General features: G+C 39.9%; 1 protein-coding gene and 1 non-coding gene across 10 annotated transcripts in view; one reads left to right on the forward strand and one right to left on the reverse strand.

The window, feature by feature from the left end:
• Positions 1 to 16,724, forward strand: part of OCLN (occludin) — a 45,500-nt gene extending 28,776 nt beyond the window's left edge. For all 9 annotated transcript variants that reach the window (XM_061189329.1, XM_061189334.1, XM_061189331.1 and 6 more), the window contains 5 exons: positions 4,697 to 4,836; positions 9,947 to 10,162; positions 11,862 to 12,033; positions 14,374 to 14,415; positions 15,946 to 16,724. In XM_061189329.1, coding sequence (XP_061045312.1) covers positions 4,697 to 4,836; positions 9,947 to 10,162; positions 11,862 to 12,033; positions 14,374 to 14,415; positions 15,946 to 16,047 — 672 coding nt within the window. In that variant the 3' untranslated portion in view covers positions 16,048 to 16,724. The remainder of the gene's footprint in view (positions 1 to 4,696; positions 4,837 to 9,946; positions 10,163 to 11,861; positions 12,034 to 14,373; positions 14,416 to 15,945) is intronic.
• LOC133091565 (U6 spliceosomal RNA) lies at positions 1,322 to 1,432 on the reverse strand. Its single transcript, XR_009700909.1, has one exon. It is a non-coding gene; the product is annotated as a U6 spliceosomal RNA (small nuclear RNA).
• Positions 16,725 to 18,429: the final 1,705 nt, after the last annotated feature.

Raw genomic sequence — 18,429 nt, forward strand, 5'->3', positions numbered from 1 at the left:
AGCTGCTCTGAGTCGCCCTCTTTGTTTTTCCCTTGACACCCCGCAGGGATGTACGATGTTTTCATTAATTCTCCAAAGACGGTTAGTTAACAAAGATTTTTTTCACAAGTGACATATAGAACACTTCTGATGAGTATAATTAAATTCTGAATAAAAATTTGTCCTCATTATAACTACCTCTTGTGAAGATCTTTTGAAATTATTTCACTTGAATTTATTTCATTTTGACATTTGAGAAACACTTTAGTTCTTTCTTGATTGGAATGTGAATCTTGGTAAAACGTTTCCTGTCCCCTTAAATTAATAATTCATACGCCTTAAACATGGTCTGTGAGAGTGCTTGTCCTTTTTGAATTTAGTCTCTAGAGTCTGCCTGTGTCATTCTTTGATTGGTTAAGGGTCTTTTCTCTCCTCGGCCTCAGCCCGTCTGTCTTCTCCTGTCTTGTCTTTCCCTTTTATAAAGTCTGTCTGTGCGGCAAGGGTGCCACTAGGGCCAGGAACTCTTCAGGCAGATCCCAGTGAAGAGCGGCCAGCTGGGCGCTGCCGTGTGGATTTCTGTGCGTGCGGTGCCCTTCCGCCCCACGGCTGCCCCCGAACCCCAGCTCCCCCGCCGGAGGGCCTGCGGGCGGGAGCCCCGGATCAGCCCCCCAGGCCCGAGGCTTCTCTTGGCTTCACAGCAGCAGTTCCAGCGTTTGCTTGACTCTCAAACTTTCCTTTCCCCTCAGTGCTTAGTAGAAGGCAAATATTCCTGCATTTGTGTTTTTTCACTTTGCTTTCTTCTGCCCCTAATTTCGTAGAGCTAGTTTCAAGTTACTTGAGGAAAACTGTTCACCATTTGCTGTTCAGAATTAAGCCGAGTTTTTCTCAGGTTCTAAGTCTTTAAATTTTTACTATAGTTATTAAAATGGTAGGGTTGTTTCGTTGTTGTTGTTTTAAAGAACTTAAGCTACATCATCAGGCATTATGGACTGGCTTGGGGTCCTATCAGTAATCACAGTGAGTCTCAAATCCCTATTCTCATCATAGGAAACACAGGCTGAGGACTCATAAATTCCTACTACTGGTCCCTCCTCACTGGGGCTTCCCCGCTTCCTCCCACTGTCCTTTGAAAGCAGCAGGTTTATACTCACTTTGCATTGGTACTGTGAGAAAAAGTAATATTTTATCTTCTTTTGGGAAACGTGAAGCATAAAAGGAAAAATATGAACTTACTCCTTGTTTTACAAATATATTTTGCTTCTGCCTCTAGACACTTAAGCTCCTTTCGAGGACAAAGGCTGCTTCTTACTCACCTTTGAGTCTGGCTGGGTGTTTTTTTCCCAAAACTATGTATCATGTCACAGATTTGCATGTCATCCTTGTGCAGGGGCCATGCTAATAATAATCTTCTCTGTATTGTTCTAATTTTAGTGTATGTTCTGCCCAAGCGAGCATGGCCTTGGAATTTTTTGTGCACGTGTATGAAAAAGGTTGAAGTAATGAAAGACCTGTGCTGGAGGGTGAAGTCAGTGTTCGGGCTAGCCTAGTGCTGCTGACTCGAAGAGATAAACGTCAGCTCAGGGCAGCTCATCTGATAAGGCGGTTGGATATACACAGTGTAGAAGTAAAACAGTAATAAATGAAGTAACCTTTATGCAGCAAACTCTGGGCTCCTGCTTTGTGCCAGGTACTGGGCTGGGCTTTGAAGACCCATAGAGGAAGGAAGGTAGGAGGCTGCCCAGGGAGGGGCGGTGGATTGGAGCTGAGGCTTTGAAGTATTTAAACCCCACCTTACCATTTATTAGGTGTAGGTCCTTGGGAAAGTTGTCTAGCACCCTGAGCCCTCGCTTCCTCTTTTCTGAAAAGGGAGTACTAGCTAGCATTGTTAGCTGAAAACTGGGTTCACCTCTTGGTGGCTGTTGAGCTAATAGACACAACCAAGCCAAAGATCGGGAGAAGGAAGAATTTATTATTACTTGCAACAAGTGAGGAGAACACCGGGGATCGTCTCCAAAGCAGTGTCTGTCCGAACAGCGAAATTAGGGAAGTTTTAAGCTAAGGGTACTTGCGTATTCATGAAGGGGCTTGAGCAGAGGAGAATTCAGCATAGAATTGGGGCAGAGGTCCACAGAGTCCAAACTTTAGTTGACTGAAGTCAAGAGTGGCACCATCATCATTCCATCCTCCACCTGGGTGGGGTCCTTAGTACCTGCAGAACTCAAAGATATATTATGATGTGTATCCCCTGAGGAGGAATTAGGACTCTGCTTTATCACTGCACTGTCGTTTGAGTGCCTTTTCCCTGTTCCTGCATTCCTTTGTTCCCTCAAGATCATAAATTACTGAGACCTGTTCAAGGGTGAGCATGGTGGCCAGGCTTAGATCACAAAATGGCTTCTCTTATGTCAAGAAAGCCATTCCTGGTTCTGTTTCTCCAGGGACCCCCTAACTTATCTGCTTATAGTATTTACCTGTAAGGTTGTACCTACTAAATGATCCCTCAGTTCAGTATGTGGCATGCTGTAAGCAGGCAGACAGTGGTGGCTTTAAGAGCAGCCCACTGCCCAGTGAAGTTAGAGGTGTGGGAGCAGCGTCACTCTGTGTGTAAACAGTCTGTCCGAAGTACACACGTGCTCTGCTGGGAGGTTTGTGTGCCCAGGTGCTGGCGAGACAGGAGGACAGGGAGGCGCCTCACCCAGCAGGGACATTTGTGGAAGGCCCCCGGGAGTAGTGGCACTATCCCTACTTGGTAGTGAGCCAGGACTTGAAGTCCATTTAAGGATTAGCTGGCAAAGAAAGGGGGAAGAACATTCCATTCTGGGCAGTAGGAAGTCTCTGCAAAGACACCCAGACACCTCTTTTGTAAGGTTTTGGTTTCCGGTTTGCCAGGGTCAGTAGGAAATCCATGAGCTCTGCACCCTCTGCTAAATTTGCAAAGAGAAGAGTTAAATGGGTTTTTAAGAAAGGGAGGTCTTTTAAATCTGAAGTCTCCAGAATAAGAATACGCCTTTGGCTTGGCCAGGTATTTGCCTGTGAAGCTTAGCGATGGTGTCAAGTCCTCAGGAATTCAGTGGGTGCCAAGAATGGTTCCCACCCGGCCCCCCTGTGGTGGGATCTGAGCACACTCCCTGGTAACCCACCCCCTGGTTTCCCAGTTGCTGCCAAACTCCACTTTCAGAAGGAAGTGATTCCATTCCTTTCTGACTCACGGGAATATTAAACAATCAAGATTAAATATCTCTATGTACTTCAAGGGGTGGGGAAGTAAATATCTTTTGACATGTGATAGTGCAGTGACAGGAAAGGAGCAGGTCACGTTTTAATGCTATGCTTGACGGACAACAGAATGTAAAGTTTGTGTGTGTGGCAGGGACATACGCTATGTTGAATCTAATTGCGAAGATTTATAATAGCAAAATAATCCAATTAAAAGTCTGCCATCCCCTTCAAATACTTGTAAAAGTTCTTTGTTTAGATCCAATGGCTTTAATTCCAGAAACCAGCATCTTCTGAGTCTTTACTGTGTTCATAAAAGCCCTGTGCTAAATGTGATACCTTGTCATCTCATTTAATTGTCAAAACAACTTTATGAAGCAGGGAGCTTCCCCATTTCTTACAGATGAAGGTATTGCGGCTTTCTAGAACTTGTAGTTGGGTAGTTGGCAGATCTGGAGTGAGCCCAGGTAATTGGATGCCATTGTGCTCATCACCAAGCTAAAGCAGTCCCACCCTCCCTAAGTTTGAAAAGTTGCTCTTTTTCACAGAAATAATTTTTAGTGTTATTTTAAGTTTTTTTTCTTTTCCCCCCACACCTTAGTTTTATTCCTTGACTTCAAACCAACTCAATGACTTGTCTGGGCTTAGCAGTTATTATTTTTCTGGCAGAGTAGTATGCAATAATGTGAAGATTTTTAGGTGAAATTTAAAGAGTGTTGGACCTACTACATCTAACAGGTAATGTTGAGACTCTAATTGGCTATGCTTATTTATATACAAAACTTTCTCCCAAAGGTTCTCTGGGAAACCTTTCATGTTAACAAGGCATCATCTCCAATGTGTATTACTTCTTAGAACACATTCACTCACACATCAGAATGGAATAAGAAAGGTAGAGAGGGAAGGCAGTGATGCTGTGACTGTACTGTATAGGCTATTAGTGATAGAGCCATTGAGAAAGTAAAGGGAGAACAAACAAATCTGTTATTAAAGAACCATAGCAGAAATCAGTTTGTGCTTCTTAATGTAGTTTTAACATTCCATGTTTAGGGTGAATGGATTGAGAAGAATCAATGTTCTTTGTCCTAGATTAGTGGTTTTCCAAGAGTGGTGCCCAGACAGCAGCGTAAGCATTACCTTAGAACTTGTTAGAAATGAAAATTCTCGTTCTAACTCAGACCTAGGCCGGATAAAATGAGATTAGTCTTCCTAAGATGGGGTGGATAATTATTAAACCTAATCACATCAGGATGAGGATCAGGTAATTTGGATTTTTTTTCTTGTTTGTAATTGATTCTGGATTTGTTAAACTAACAATAGCACCATTTCTGTGATTTGACTGTTAACGCTGGATAATAACAAGGTAGTCAGATAGGTTAGTAATATTTAATGAGCCCGATAAATATTAGACAATTTTATATATGATATTTTTCTTTCATTTCTTCCCCCTTTTATGTTACAGGCTAAATAATAACTGAGTCTCTTGGGACTGTTTCCTTAGGTTAAAAACGTTTCTGCAGGCACACAAGACATGCCTCCTCCCCTTTCTGATTACGTGGAGAGAGCGGACAGCCCCGTGGCCTACTCTTCCAATGGTAAAGTGAACGAGAAGCGACCAGAGTCTTCCTATAAATCAACACCGTAAGTAGCGTCTTCCTTCTTTTGCTAGAATGAGTCTGAAAAAGTGAGTATTTGCATGTGTTTATGAATCAGTTACTGTTTTGTGCCATTTGCCTTAAAAAAAAAAAAAATAACCAACAGTTTTCACAAAGGCTGGAGACTGATCTCTGCCTTATAGGTGGAGGCAGAATGTGGTTCTTTCCTATTTCTGGTTTTGAAGTTTAGATGAGGATGGAAGGGTATTACAGATTGATAGCAGAGCTAAGTGTGGTTCTCAGTCTCTCCTCCTGCCTATAATTATTAGATCTCTTTTGCTGGGGGATGTGAAACTGATAAAGCCTCTAGATTTTGTTTTACATGTGGTGTGAAAAACCTCACAGTGAGTTTCTGGCCTAGAGTAGGTGCCATTCAGGTTATTGAAATAGTATCCCTGTTGCGGTTTTAGGTTACCCTGAAGCCTAAGTCTAATTCACCTTAATGACAAGAGAGAGATGTTGGGGATATTGTTAAGGACTTGGATGTAGTTTGCCTAAGGATGATAAATTAACGTTCCTGTATATAATTCTAGAACTCCAAGTTCCTTTGTAGACCAAAAAAATAAACCTTCCCTTTAGCTAATTTGATCGTTCTAAGTTAAAGGTTTATCTGCTGGGAAATTTTTGTTCAAAGTTTTATCTCCAACCTCCACCGCCACTTAGGGGGCCGAGTTTGTAGAGATCCACTCTGAGTGCATAGTAGTTTGGGTGCCTGGAGCCCCTAAGATGACACCAGCAGCTGAGTTAAGTATGGAATCAGTTTGAAGAGAATAGATTTTATTATTACCCTGGAATGGAATTTGGAAGTAGACTGGCATTCTGCCTTATCCTCCATATATTTTATTTTATTTTATTTTATTTGGTCTTCAGCATCAAGCTTACTTTTGATTTCAGTTGTAAATGATTTGGAGGAAGAGCATTTTCTCTGTTCTCCTTCTTCTCTTTGGATTTTGACAAAAACCAAATCAGGTGAGGCTATGAGAGGCAGAGGTACCCAGTAGAGATGCAGTCCTTGTAAAAGGTTCAAGCTATGATTTGCATGACTTCCACGCATACAAAATAAATATCTATAATGCATCTTGTGACCAGCTGTGCCTCCAAATTAATTGTAAGGACTGCAGGACTCCACAGCGTTCCCACATGCTGTCCCTTTTTATGAGAACTAAGATATTTTCACAAATTCATTTGGAACAGTTTAAATATCTTACTTATTCTTCAATAGGCCAGTACATTCATGATGTAAAATTTATAAGGAGCAAAAGGGAATCCCTTTTGTCCCCAGCTGTCTAGTTTCTCTCCCCAGGGGCAGCTAGTGTTACCAATTTCTTTTACGTCCTTCCAGAGGTTATTTTTAAATAAATATGCTGGCCAAATACGATGTTGGTTATTTTTGCCTTTTAAAAGACAATAGCATATTAAATGCATTGTTAGCAATATATCTTAGTGATTGTCCTTATCAGTATAGAGTTTACTGATCTGTTTTATAGCTACATAATATTCCATTAAATGGGTATACTAAAATTTGTTTTATTAATCCCACATCGATGCACACTTTTCCCCAATGTTTTGTTATTACAGACCTCTGCAGAGAATGAACTTGCACATTTATCACTTTGCAAATATGTCAGTGTATCTGGAGGAAAAATATTAAAAGCACAATTGCTAGGTTAAAGGAAATTGCATATTTTATTTTGATAGATGTAGTCAAATTGTACTCCATGTGGGTTGTACCAGTTTATACTCCCGGAGTACACCCTAGAAGTTTTTTGAAGGCCTGGAAAATGCAAATATGATGCTTAGTTTTAGAACCCAGCAGAAGGGGAGGATGGGGATGGTGCCAAGGTAAGGGATAACGAATGCAACAGTGTGTAGTAATGACGGGAGGAACTTGCAGCCTCTGGTGGGTAATAGACATTGTTGATTGTTGTCTGTGGCAGAGCATTGAGTGCTATGGAGGATTCAGTGTACGTCCTCCTGGATGACGAAGGGATCTGTCTTTCCTCAGGTGTTTCTTGAAGGTGTTTAGTAACTCACCAGCGCCTCTCCTTATCATTGTAGTGGATGGGGAAGGAATTAGAATCGGAACGTTGTCTGAGGTCCAGGTTAAGAATGAGGTACCTCAATACTAAGATGTTTTCCCCTCGAGGCATAACGTACATTCAGTAAAGGGCACTAATCTTGCTATACAGCTTGATGAGAGTTCACGCATGTGATCACTGAAGTAACTGCCCTCAGACCGAGAGAGAGGCATTTCAAGCACTCCAAAACGTTGTCTTCTCCACGGGTACCCCCCTTCCCCACCACTACTCTTTTGACGCCTGTCACCATATCAGAGTTCTTATAAAATGGAATCATGTGGAAATTATTCTGGTGTCTGGCTCCTTTTGCTCTCACCATAATGTCCTAACCTTAGAATTTTAAGGCAGTTAGAATTAATCCTGGATTAGGAGACAGCAGAATGTAGCTGAAGATAGTTTCTTCTCCACCCTCTCTAAGTGAATTTGGGAGATTGTAGGTACACTCCCTACTCTCGTTTCCACACCCAGGGTGAATTAACCTTTGTAAATCAAAGAAGTGGAGTGCTGATGCGATGCAGAGCTTTCAGGGCAGGCTGACACCTTAGAGTGCCCAATGAGACCATTGTCTGGTAGTAGTATTTAGGCTGGTAGGATAATCTGTTAGGGCTTTTACGCAGGTTGTAGGAATTCACTGGTTCGCCTAAGGCCCAGAGATGGTGCTAGCTTCGGGCACAGCATGATCCAGGGACTCAGAAGATATCAGGGTTCTTGTTGCTATGCTGGTTTTATTCTCAGTACAGCTTCTTTTGTAGCAGGCTAGCCATGCACATTCCCCAGGCTGTCTTGATCTTCTAGCACCAGATTCAGAGAATGGAATTTACTTTCCCAAAACTTACATATCAAATCTATTGGAAAGATTCTGATTGGTCCTTTTTGGGTCCAGGAAGATGGAGTTCTCTGGTTGGCAAGGCTTGGATATTCCCCTCAGTGATGATGACAGTTTTAAAATACCATGTATATCATAGATGTCATTCCGACAGTCATGACACTGATGTGATCATGCATTTTGTTTCTCTCTCCTCCCTGATACTGGGTGTCCTCAGTAAAGAGGATTCTTGTGAATGTCTTTTCAATTCAGTAATTACCTTGAACCCCTGCCATGTACTGGGCCAGGTGCCCCTGGGAATACGGAGTTCGTGTTCCCATGGAGGTTGCAATACAACAGAGGTGGAAGGAAGTGCCAATAACTACACTGCTGGGGTGAGATAGAGCAGCAAAGGCATGTGAGGGTGTGTGTGTGTGTGTGTGTGTGTGTGTGAGAGAGAGAGAATAAAACAAGTTTAAAAAAGAAGGAAGTCAAAAACTACACAAGGGCAGATTTCCACACCTAGGGGACTGAGTCAGATACTGAGGAAAGTATACAGGTGGTTACTTCTGGCTTGTGCAGATTTTCGACCTAATCAGACTTGTCTCTAAAAGCAGGTTTGAAGGTGACTAAGAGTGCACATATCCCCTAACTGTTACATTTATATATACGTTTCTTGCCAAGCATTTCGTTTTTAGCTTTCATGGTGTATCAAGTTATTGTTTAATGTTTGAAAGGGTGTAGGAAGAGGGGAGATGGAAAACTTCTAAGGTGAAGATTTATAATATCAATATCTAATATAAAATTACGGGAGGAGGGCCGCCTTAATATTTTGGGGTTTTTTTCTAATTTATTTTGCCCTTTAGCATCCTCCCCCTCTGGCCCCCAGCACTTCAAACAAACCCACTGCATTCTAAAGGTTTTATTTGCCACCTCAAAGCTAAGAAGCATAGTACCTGGCAGAGTGTCTAGGAACTCGTTAATCATTGACTCACAGAGAAAGTCACATTTTCCTTCCTTTAGAAGTAGCATTAACAGAGCACTCAAAGCCATGTTAACCTGGATAAATTTAGAAAGAAGAAATAAATACCAGCCCCCCCCCCCCAGCCACCACCCCCCCTAAAGCTTTAGGAGTCTATAAGAAATTAATAAGTGTGATTAGAAATCTAAGACTTTGGCAACAGTTAGAACCAAGCAGTTTTGGATCACCTAGAAAACAGTCCACCTTGTGGATAAAGCTCAAGATGACAGTTCTGTAAGTTGAAAGCAATAAAAAAAAATTCTTCAGACTTTTAAATAGTTGACTTGAATAGCAAGGCTGATGTTGGAAAGTCTCAGGTGCCTTGTTTCTCCTCTTGCCCTTCTCCAGCTCTGCTACAAGGGGAAAGTGCAGCTTTGCATTTCTGTTACTCAGAAGTAGTCTACAGTTGCCACAGCTCTTGGTCTTTTATTCCATGTTAGGCTTCGTTTTTCTGCTTGTGGCAGAAACATTATATGCAATTAAAAATCTGATGCAATATTAAATAATTGGCGTTAGAAAAATATGTGTAATGTTAACTCTTCCATTTCATTCATTGTACAGGGCTTCAGGATTAACAGTGCAACTTAAAAAAGAAGTCTTAACGAGCTCTTTCATCTATTACAATATAAAGCTTTTTAGGTTTTTTGTTTTTAGGTTTTTTAGTTTAAATTTTCAGTATTTTTCATTTTTCAACATTGTATCTTGAAAAGAGAATTGATACAGAGGAGTCTAAAATTAATATTACCAAGAGCTTATCTCTGAGAGTCAGCCTCTAAAGGTAGATATGTATGTGCATTCCTCTCCCCACTCAGCATTCCGTGGAACTAGAAGAACCTGTAGAAAAGAGTCGTGATTGTTATTTTCCTAACAGCCTTTTGTGGAGTAAGTCCCTGGCACGGGTCAGGTCAGTAATTCTCTTCCAGATCAGCGTGTTTCCTAAAGTGAAATCTTGCATCCATTTTTCGTACAAGGTTTACTAATGAGCTCCCCTTACATCAGAGCCTTAAAGCTGTTCGTGTGTATTAGGGGAGCTGGGCTGGTGCTGGGTTGAGCGCAGGAAGCTGGGGATCTGCCCAGTGCTGGGCAGGTGGCTGGTTGAGTGAATGCGGCCCACGTGTTGCTGCCCTCTGTGGTCTCGGTGCTCTGACAAAGGCTGGTAATGCTCACGGACAGATGATTCCTGTTTTGTTAGGGTGCCTGAAGTGGCTCAGGAGCTGCCAGTGACTTCACCTGTGGAGGACTTCCGGCAGCCTCATTACAGCAACAGTGGTAACTTGGAGACGCTTTCAAAAAGGGCTCCCTCGAAGGGCAGGGCAGGAAAGTCGAGGAGATCAGAGCAAGACCACTATGAAACAGACTACACGACGGGCGGCGAGTCCTGCGATGAGCTGGAGGAGGACTGGATCAGGTACTGGGGCGCCTCTTGCTGGATCCCCTTGCGCATCTGATGGTTGTACAGCCAGGTTTTGGTGGTGTTGCCTCCTCAACTGGGGTGGGTGGTACAACTTCATTCTTTGCCAACCAGGGCTGGAGACAGTTTCTTGATACTTTTTTTTCCCTAAGTACTCCTTTATAATAAAGATTGACCTGGAGGGAATGTGTTTGGCTTAATAGCACTTTGGCTTAAAAACGTGTCTTAAAAACACTTTCAGCGCACCTCCACAAAATGACTGATAAACTTCGCCACTGCTGTATGCTTTTACCAATAGTCACCCAAGAGAGGTTTTTCAAATAAATGAAATACAAGTATAGAGGAACTTTGTTTTACTAATTATAAAATTCCGGACCAGTGCTATGGCTTTCCTTTGGCGTTTACTTTTAAGTTAAGCTTTCACGATGAGACCAGAGAGTCTTTTAAAAGTTTAATCCAGAGGACTTTGGCAAACAGTTTTGTAAACAGTGGAGTTAACAATTTAGTGTCGTGGTTAAGTTACTTTGTGTGTCAGTGGTTTTGTTCTAGTCCATCATTGCCAGCTGTACTCGTGTATGACCTGTAGCCTTTTTTTGCCCAAATATTCTGAGGAATGGGACACAAATCAGAAACATTTGCTGTGTGAATTGTGGTTAATCAAAACATTGCTTCTCAAGGTATTAGGAGGGATGGATGGGGCAAGTATAGCTAGAAGTGCCGTACTCACTGGTGGCTCTCATATTTCATCTCCCCCTTACCCCTCAAGAGTTTTGGCCTAGTTCAGTCATCTGTCTATAAAATATTTGCCTGTCTTGTATCATGCAAGATTTAAATGAAAACTTTTAGAAATTCTGAATTCTTGTTTCCCTTCTGAGCAAATCATTTAATTTCTCCTGTCTGTAAAATGGAGATATTTAGACTGTCTTAGATATGACATTTAAAATTCCATATTGCTATGAAGTTCCTTAGTCCCGTGAAACAATTCAGAGTATTTCCTCAGTGGATTATGGGTGGTTAATAGCATCACTGTCATATGTAAAGAATAGCTGGCATATTGAGAGATACAAGTGGTACAGAATTTCAGGGTTTTTTTAATAGTTTAACACATTGCCAGATTATTTTTACAATGAGCATACATTTTCATACATGTACCTTTTAATGTCTACTTTTATAATCAAAGTGATTTCTATTAAGGAGAAACAAGACCCCCCCCGCCCCTGCTGCCCCAACCAAAAAAATGCTCAAAACAGTCTGAAAACTGTAGGTGGTAGCAGAAAACAGCCAGCTGCCAGTCAGCTGCTCTGCCACTGAAGTGATGAAAATATCCTTTGAGTTCCACAATTCCAGTTTTAACACTTTTAACGTAAGTATCCATTCTCATGTGGTGTTGTGTATTCAGAATAAATGAGTTCCTAAGACAACCCTGAAATTTCATAAATGATTTTCAACTTATTTCTAAAAATCAGTAGGCATGGTTTTTTTTAAAAAACATGAGCAGCAACGTAAAAAGCATAATCATTCTTAAAAGAACTCATTTGCATCCCACCTTTCTCTACCCATAAGCAACAACAACAAAAACAAAACCAAGAGAATGTCAGTCTCCACATCCCACCAGCTTATCATCTTTGAGGAAGAAGCACTGGATCTTAGGTCTGCTAATGATACATAAGTAATCATTTTCTCACCGAATTTTTAGGGAATATCCACCTATCACTTCAGATCAACAAAGACAACTCTACAAGAGGAATTTTGACACTGGCCTGCAGGAATACAAGGGCTTACAAGCAGAGCTTGATGAGATCAATAAAGAACTCTCTCGTCTGGATAAAGAACTGGATGACTATAGAGAAGAGAGTGAAGAGTACATGGTAAATTGAAATCTGATAATTATATATTACATAGAATTTTATTCTAATCTATGGAGTACATTATCCTTTATACTAATATTGATACAGATTTTGCTAGTAATTATCAAACTGTAATTTCATTGAAGAGTAATTGAAATCAAGTCTTAGATTAAAGTCTTTCCAAATTGAAAAGTGTACTAACGTAGTTAAGAACTACAAAGCAATGGTCTGTGTACATATTGGGTTGGCCAAAAAGTTCGTTCGGGTTCATCCATAATACATCCCTTCCTGCTTAAAAGAAAATAGCTACATTAGTTTTTCTATTTATAAACAAAGTTCACTCTTTCTGTAAAAATTTCAAATAATACAGAATTACGTACAGAAAAATAAATTGCCTTAAATTTTGTCATCAAAGTATTAGTCGTTAAAATGTCCCCTCTGTGCAGAAGTGCACCTAGACACAATCTTTGATAAAGAATCATAAGTTTTACTTATATCCTTCCTGCTTTTTTACTCAATAATAGTTTATGGCTCTTTTTTTATTTTTTTTTTTCCTTGATCACCTGGCTGGAGTAGTGTTTGTCCATGTAAAGTTACTCATTACTTTTTAACCCCCATCTCCATATTGTGCTCTTTAGAAGGAAGTCACTATGCATAGATCACACTTAAGGACTGGGGAATTATACTCCAGCGGTATACCTACACAAATTATTTGGAATTCGTCTGCATGGGAAATTTGTCACTTCCTCGCATTTATTTAATCATTTATGTCAGTATAGACTCATGGATATTTGTTTTATACTTTGGGTTATAATCCAACACTACTTAGTTTTGTTGCTTGAATTGTTTTAGCTAGGACCATTGGGAACTCTTTTGGTTGCCTCCTGTGTTTCTTTGAGATATCCCCATCATTGTGAAGGTTTTTCTTTTTAAATACTTACTGGCACTGCTTATATCTTGCTTTTTTATTCAACGATAATTTGTGGTTATCACTTCATGTCAATGATAAAGATCTACTTACTGAGAAAATATTTTTATGTGTTAAAAAAATAACTCCACAATTTTCAGTTTTGTGGTTGTACCATAATTTACTTGAGTGATCCTCTATGAATAGACATTTAGGTATGTCTCCCCACTGCCACACATACACTCTGCCCCTACTAGTAATACACTGATGAACCTCTCCATCCTTACACACTTACCCACTTATCTGCTAGAACGAATTCCAGAATGTGAAATTGCTGAGTCAGAGGTTAGTACATTTAAACTTTTGTTGCAAAAGTGCCCTCCAGAAAGATTATATCAACTGTATTCCTGCTAGTAATGCTCTAGAGGCTCCTCTGACCCACATCTCACTAACATTTTATGTCTGAAAAATTACTGACTTGTGTCTTAGATAGCAGTATTTAAACTTTATCACATCATGTATTTATTGGAACTTCATAGTCCTTTTATGAAATACCCTTTGCCATTTTTAATTGGGATGATCTGCTTTCCGGTTTCAAAGTATTTGCTTCGTATATAGTTTGATTTATTTATTGTTTTCTTTTATGGCTTCTCTATGGTATCGTAAACCTTTCTTATCCAATCAATGCTTATTCATTGTTACTGTGTCCTTGATGTGGAAGTGCTGAGGTTACAAAGACAAATCATGTTTCCACCCTCAAAGAGCTCATATTCAAAGAGAGAAACTGACACCTAAACAACTTTGACAATGGGACTAATGCCATATTTACGTTATGTATAGAAAGTACTGTAACTAACTTCTCTGAGAAGGAATAAAGTCTGCTGAAGGCCTGGAGAGTTTAGGGGAGGCTTCACTGAGAGGTAACCAGTACACATTCTCCAGACAGTAGGGGAGGTACATGAGTACAGCTATAAGGGGAACGTGACGGAAATCTGGAAGCATTAATGTGCTTAATTTTTTAAAGAATTGCAAATGGTGGGCACTGAGACTGGAGAGGTAGGAGACTAGATTAGTAGAGAATTTAATGGAGTGCTCAGACCAGTTTTATAATGGGATGTAACCTGATCAGAGCCGTGCTTTATGAAAAAGTTCTCTGGGGTCTACGTGCCACGTGGACTGGCGTGGGGAGAGATGAGAGGCAACAGAACAAATAGTTACCTGTCTGTGTGAATGGAATGTAAGAACTATCTTAATGTCATAAATTTCCCGTCACTGGATTCCTCAGGCCCTCCTACTGACCATAATAGTTTTGAGAACTTTAAGACTTCGTTATTTTAATTCCCTATATTTTTGTCATAAGATGACATTTTTAGCTTCAAAATATAACATCAGGAGTGTTATTTTTGAAAGAGAAAATGCCCCACTAAACATATTCCTTTGTTTCTCGTTAATAGGCTGCTGCTGATGAATACAATAGACTGAAACAAGTTAAGGGAGTAAGTATCCCAGATTGTAAGATTCTTCTAGGAAGAACTTATCTATTATGTGCTTTTCATTTAACCTTTAGAATGACTCTGAATACCTTGTCACACATGCACTGATTATAGACAAAAGGCCCCATAATTGCAAGATGAAAACTGTAAGAAGTTGGAACCTTAATTTCAGTTGTTTGCAACTACAACCAGCACTGATGCAAAAAAAAAAAAAAAATTTTTTTTTTTTTAGTTTGAAGTATATGTACAGAAAAATACACGGATTGTAAGTATACAACTTGGTAAATTTTCACAGAGCAACCACACACCTTTGTACCTGGCATCCCAATAAAGAAATACATTTCGTAGTACCCCTTGTATGCTCATCCAATCTTTACACTCACCCCAGAGGTAACCACCATCCTAAGTTCTAACATCATGTATTAGTATTGCCTATTTTGAACTTTATATAAATGGAATCATACAGTATGTAATTTGTGTGTGATTTCTTTTGCTCAGTATTGTTTGTGAGAATCATTCAGATGGTGGCATGAAGCAGTGGTTCGTTTTTAAGTGTGTATGCACACAGGCACACATTTGCTAGGTATATACATAGTCATGAAATTGCAAGGTCATTGAGCAAGTGGGGATCCTGCCTTGGGTAGGGACTGTCAACAGCATCCCTGGTTTGTGCCACTTTACATTCCTAACAAGCAGTGTAGATTCCTATTGCTCCATATCCTTGCCAACACTTGGCATCATCAGTCTTCTTTTTGTTTTTCTCCTTTGGCCACACAGCGCGGTTTGTGGGATCTTAGTTCCCCAGCAAGGGATCGATCCTGGGCCCTCAGCAATAAAAGCACAGAGTCCCAACCACCCACTGGACTGCCAGGGAATTTCCCAGCATCATCAGTCTTTATTGCCTTAAAACATTTTTGGTTTTTAAAAGACTTTATATTAATTTTTAAAATTCCAGAAGTCATTAATTTTTTTTTTTGGCTGTGCTGCGCGGCTTGTGGGATCTTAGTTCCCAGACCAGGGATCAAACCCGGGCCCACGGCAGTGAAAGTGCCGAGTCTTAACCGCTGGACCACCAGGGAATTCCCAGAACGTCATGAATTTAAATTCAAGAGTTTAAAAACGTACATAGTAAAATTTCCTGTCTCACTCCCCTTTACCCCGTTTCTTTATTCTAAGTAAACCCATATCACCAGTTTCTTGTTTTACTGATTTTTATTTTTTTTTAAATCATGTTTTAGCAAAAAAAGGCCGATAAATTTTCTTGGTGACTTTACAAATCATTAGAAATGAGTGTATCCTTTGTAAAACTCAGGTTAGACGATATGATTGAGAAAAGAGAATCAGCTGCTCATGTGGTTAGAGATAACTGCCAGGTGCCTCATGCATGTTACTTCATTTAACACTCCCTGCAATTCTATATGACTAACGCCCCCTTTTTGTTGTTGTTCACCTCTGCCTTCCCAGCAGCTAAAACATAACTCGTTTTTAGTTTGTTAAATTTACGCGATTCTTTTTTCTTTCCCCCTTTTTTAGTCTGCAGATTACAAAAGTAAGAGGAATTATTGCAAGCAGTTGAAGAGCAAATTGTCACACATTAAGAAGATGGTTGGAGATTATGATCGACGGAAAACATAGACAGCAGATGCCACATTGTTAGGTTAAGAAGTATCTGACTGACATCTCTGCAATGTTATCAGGAGTCAAAATGACTTTGGACTCTAATCTGGGAGGCCAAATCTTTGTGATCATTACAGAGTTTTGGTAGTTTTAATATCATCAGTATTGAAGCATTTTATAAATAGCTTTTGATAATCAACTGGGCTGAACACTCCAAGTAAGGATTTTATGCTTTAAACATTGGTTCTTGTATTAAGAACTTTTGTTTGAGGTTTTTAAACCTCTAAGGAAGGTCCTGGAGTACACTGTGCTGTGAACTTTCACACCCTAAGCAATCAGGTCTTAATACCTAAGTACGCTCATTGGGTCTTGTAGGGGATAGTTTAATTCTCCCAGAATTCTCCCTTCAGATAACTGTTACTTATAATCATTTATTTTCAGATAAGGAAACTGGGGCCCTGCAATAAAGTCTCTGAAGTGAAACTGCTTGTTGCCTAGCTTGCAGTTTTGGTTAAGTCTGTTTTATGACTCCATTGATAAAGTCCCTGGCCTTTTCCTATTTTAGCTACTACGGATACTGAGTCCTACCAGCCTCCCTATTGATTTTTTTCTGTGTATAAATGCTTAAGAGCTTTTTATTTCATGTTATCCTGGTAATAAAGATCATGTAAAAGTAACAAATGTGTGAAATTTGAAGATTGTAAATATATGTTTACTTTTTAAAAATCAAAGTTTAAACCTACTGGTTAGAATTTTGTTGTGTATTTTAAAATGCTTTTTATCTTTTATGGTTTACATGCTTTTTTTAAACCAACTAGCCTTTTCCATTATATCAAAGTATCCAATTACATTTATAATTCAATTGTGACTTGAATTGTATCTTACGGGAATATTCAAGTTTTGTACATATTTTATAATTATTAAAACTGGTGTTTTCTTTCCATAATGTACCTTTTTGATGTCATTAGTGCTGTTAATATTAAGCTATGGAAAACTACACTCAGAAGTTGTATCTGTTACTCTTTTAAACTATTTTGGGTGCTGTGCTGGTTGGTAGCTTCCTAAATCCTTTGGCTAACAGAAGGCTGATTTGTCTGGAAATGGAATCCAATATCATAAAACACCAAATTATTTCAAATGGTACCCTTAAATCTCAGCATTTTTTTTAATTCAGTTTTTTTCTGGTAAAGTAGAATTAGCTGATAATACTGGATATATAGCTAACCAAGTTGATTGTGATTATCCCCTCAGTTTGGAACTCTCATTTAAGTATATTGTTTTTAATATATGTCTGAATCATTTTCCAAAGATAAAAATAAGGTTTCCATTATAACACTGATACAGTTCTTCAAGTTGAAGAAATTCTTAATTTTCTATGTGCTGCTCATACTACAAAAGGTAATAAATAGTTTATGTTTTTCATATCTTTTGGATTCATACCAAATGGTAAGGACTCTATCGAGCAACTTAATTGATTTTTTTTTTTAAAGGTATATGTCTTTTTTTTTTTTTGGCTGTGTTGGGTCTTCGTTTCTGTGCGAGGGCTTTCTCCAGTTGCGGCGAGCGGGGGCCGCTTTTCATCACGGTGCGCGGGCCTCTCACCGTTGCGGCCTCTCCCGTCGCGGAGCACAGGCTCTAGACGCGCAGGCTCAGTAGTTGTGGCGCACGGGCTTAGTCGCTCCGCGGCATGTGGGATCTTCCCAGACCAGGGCTCGAACCCGTGTCCCCTGCATTGGCAGGCAGATTCTTAACCACTGCGCCACCAGGGAAGCCCTCAATTGATTTTTATATGTCTTAAAATTTAAACTGAAGTCAGCACACTTAGTTTATGAAGGCAAGTTTGCCAGTGTTGTGACTGAACAAAACCATTCAGCTAAATGCAGAAAGTCAAATAGCATGAGTTCGCGCTGTAAAATTGTGCCATAAAATTGAACTTTGAAAGTTAAAAAAATCATTTTTCAAATGTACTTACACACATTTGATCTCTGAGTCAGGATCAGGGTGGTTCTTTTGTGTGTGTGTGGGGGGGGGGTGGCTTTTTTTTTTTCTTTTTCTTGTCTGTGCCATGCGGCTTGTGGGATCTTAGTTTCCTGACCAGGGATCGAACCCGTGCCCCCTGCAGTGGAAGCACAGAGTCCTAGCCACTGGACTGCCAGGGAATTCCCCTGGGGGGTTGGCATTAACCATTGGGACATAACTTTGAAAAACCACTCAGGCAGTTTTCTAGTCTGGAAAATAGAGGTTTAGATTAGATTTAAGAGGTCTCTTCCATCTCTGACCTTCTGTGGTTACGTTTGCATTCTGCTTTCTGCTATTAACCATTGTTCCAAAGATTTTGTTGAAAAAGCATGTGGTTTGGGATTTCCGTGGTGGTGCAGTGGTTAAGAATCCGCCTGCCAA

Source organism: Eubalaena glacialis, chromosome 4 (assembly GCF_028564815.1).
Source record: "Eubalaena glacialis isolate mEubGla1 chromosome 4, mEubGla1.1.hap2.+ XY, whole genome shotgun sequence".
Lineage (NCBI taxonomy): Eukaryota > Metazoa > Chordata > Mammalia > Artiodactyla > Balaenidae > Eubalaena > Eubalaena glacialis.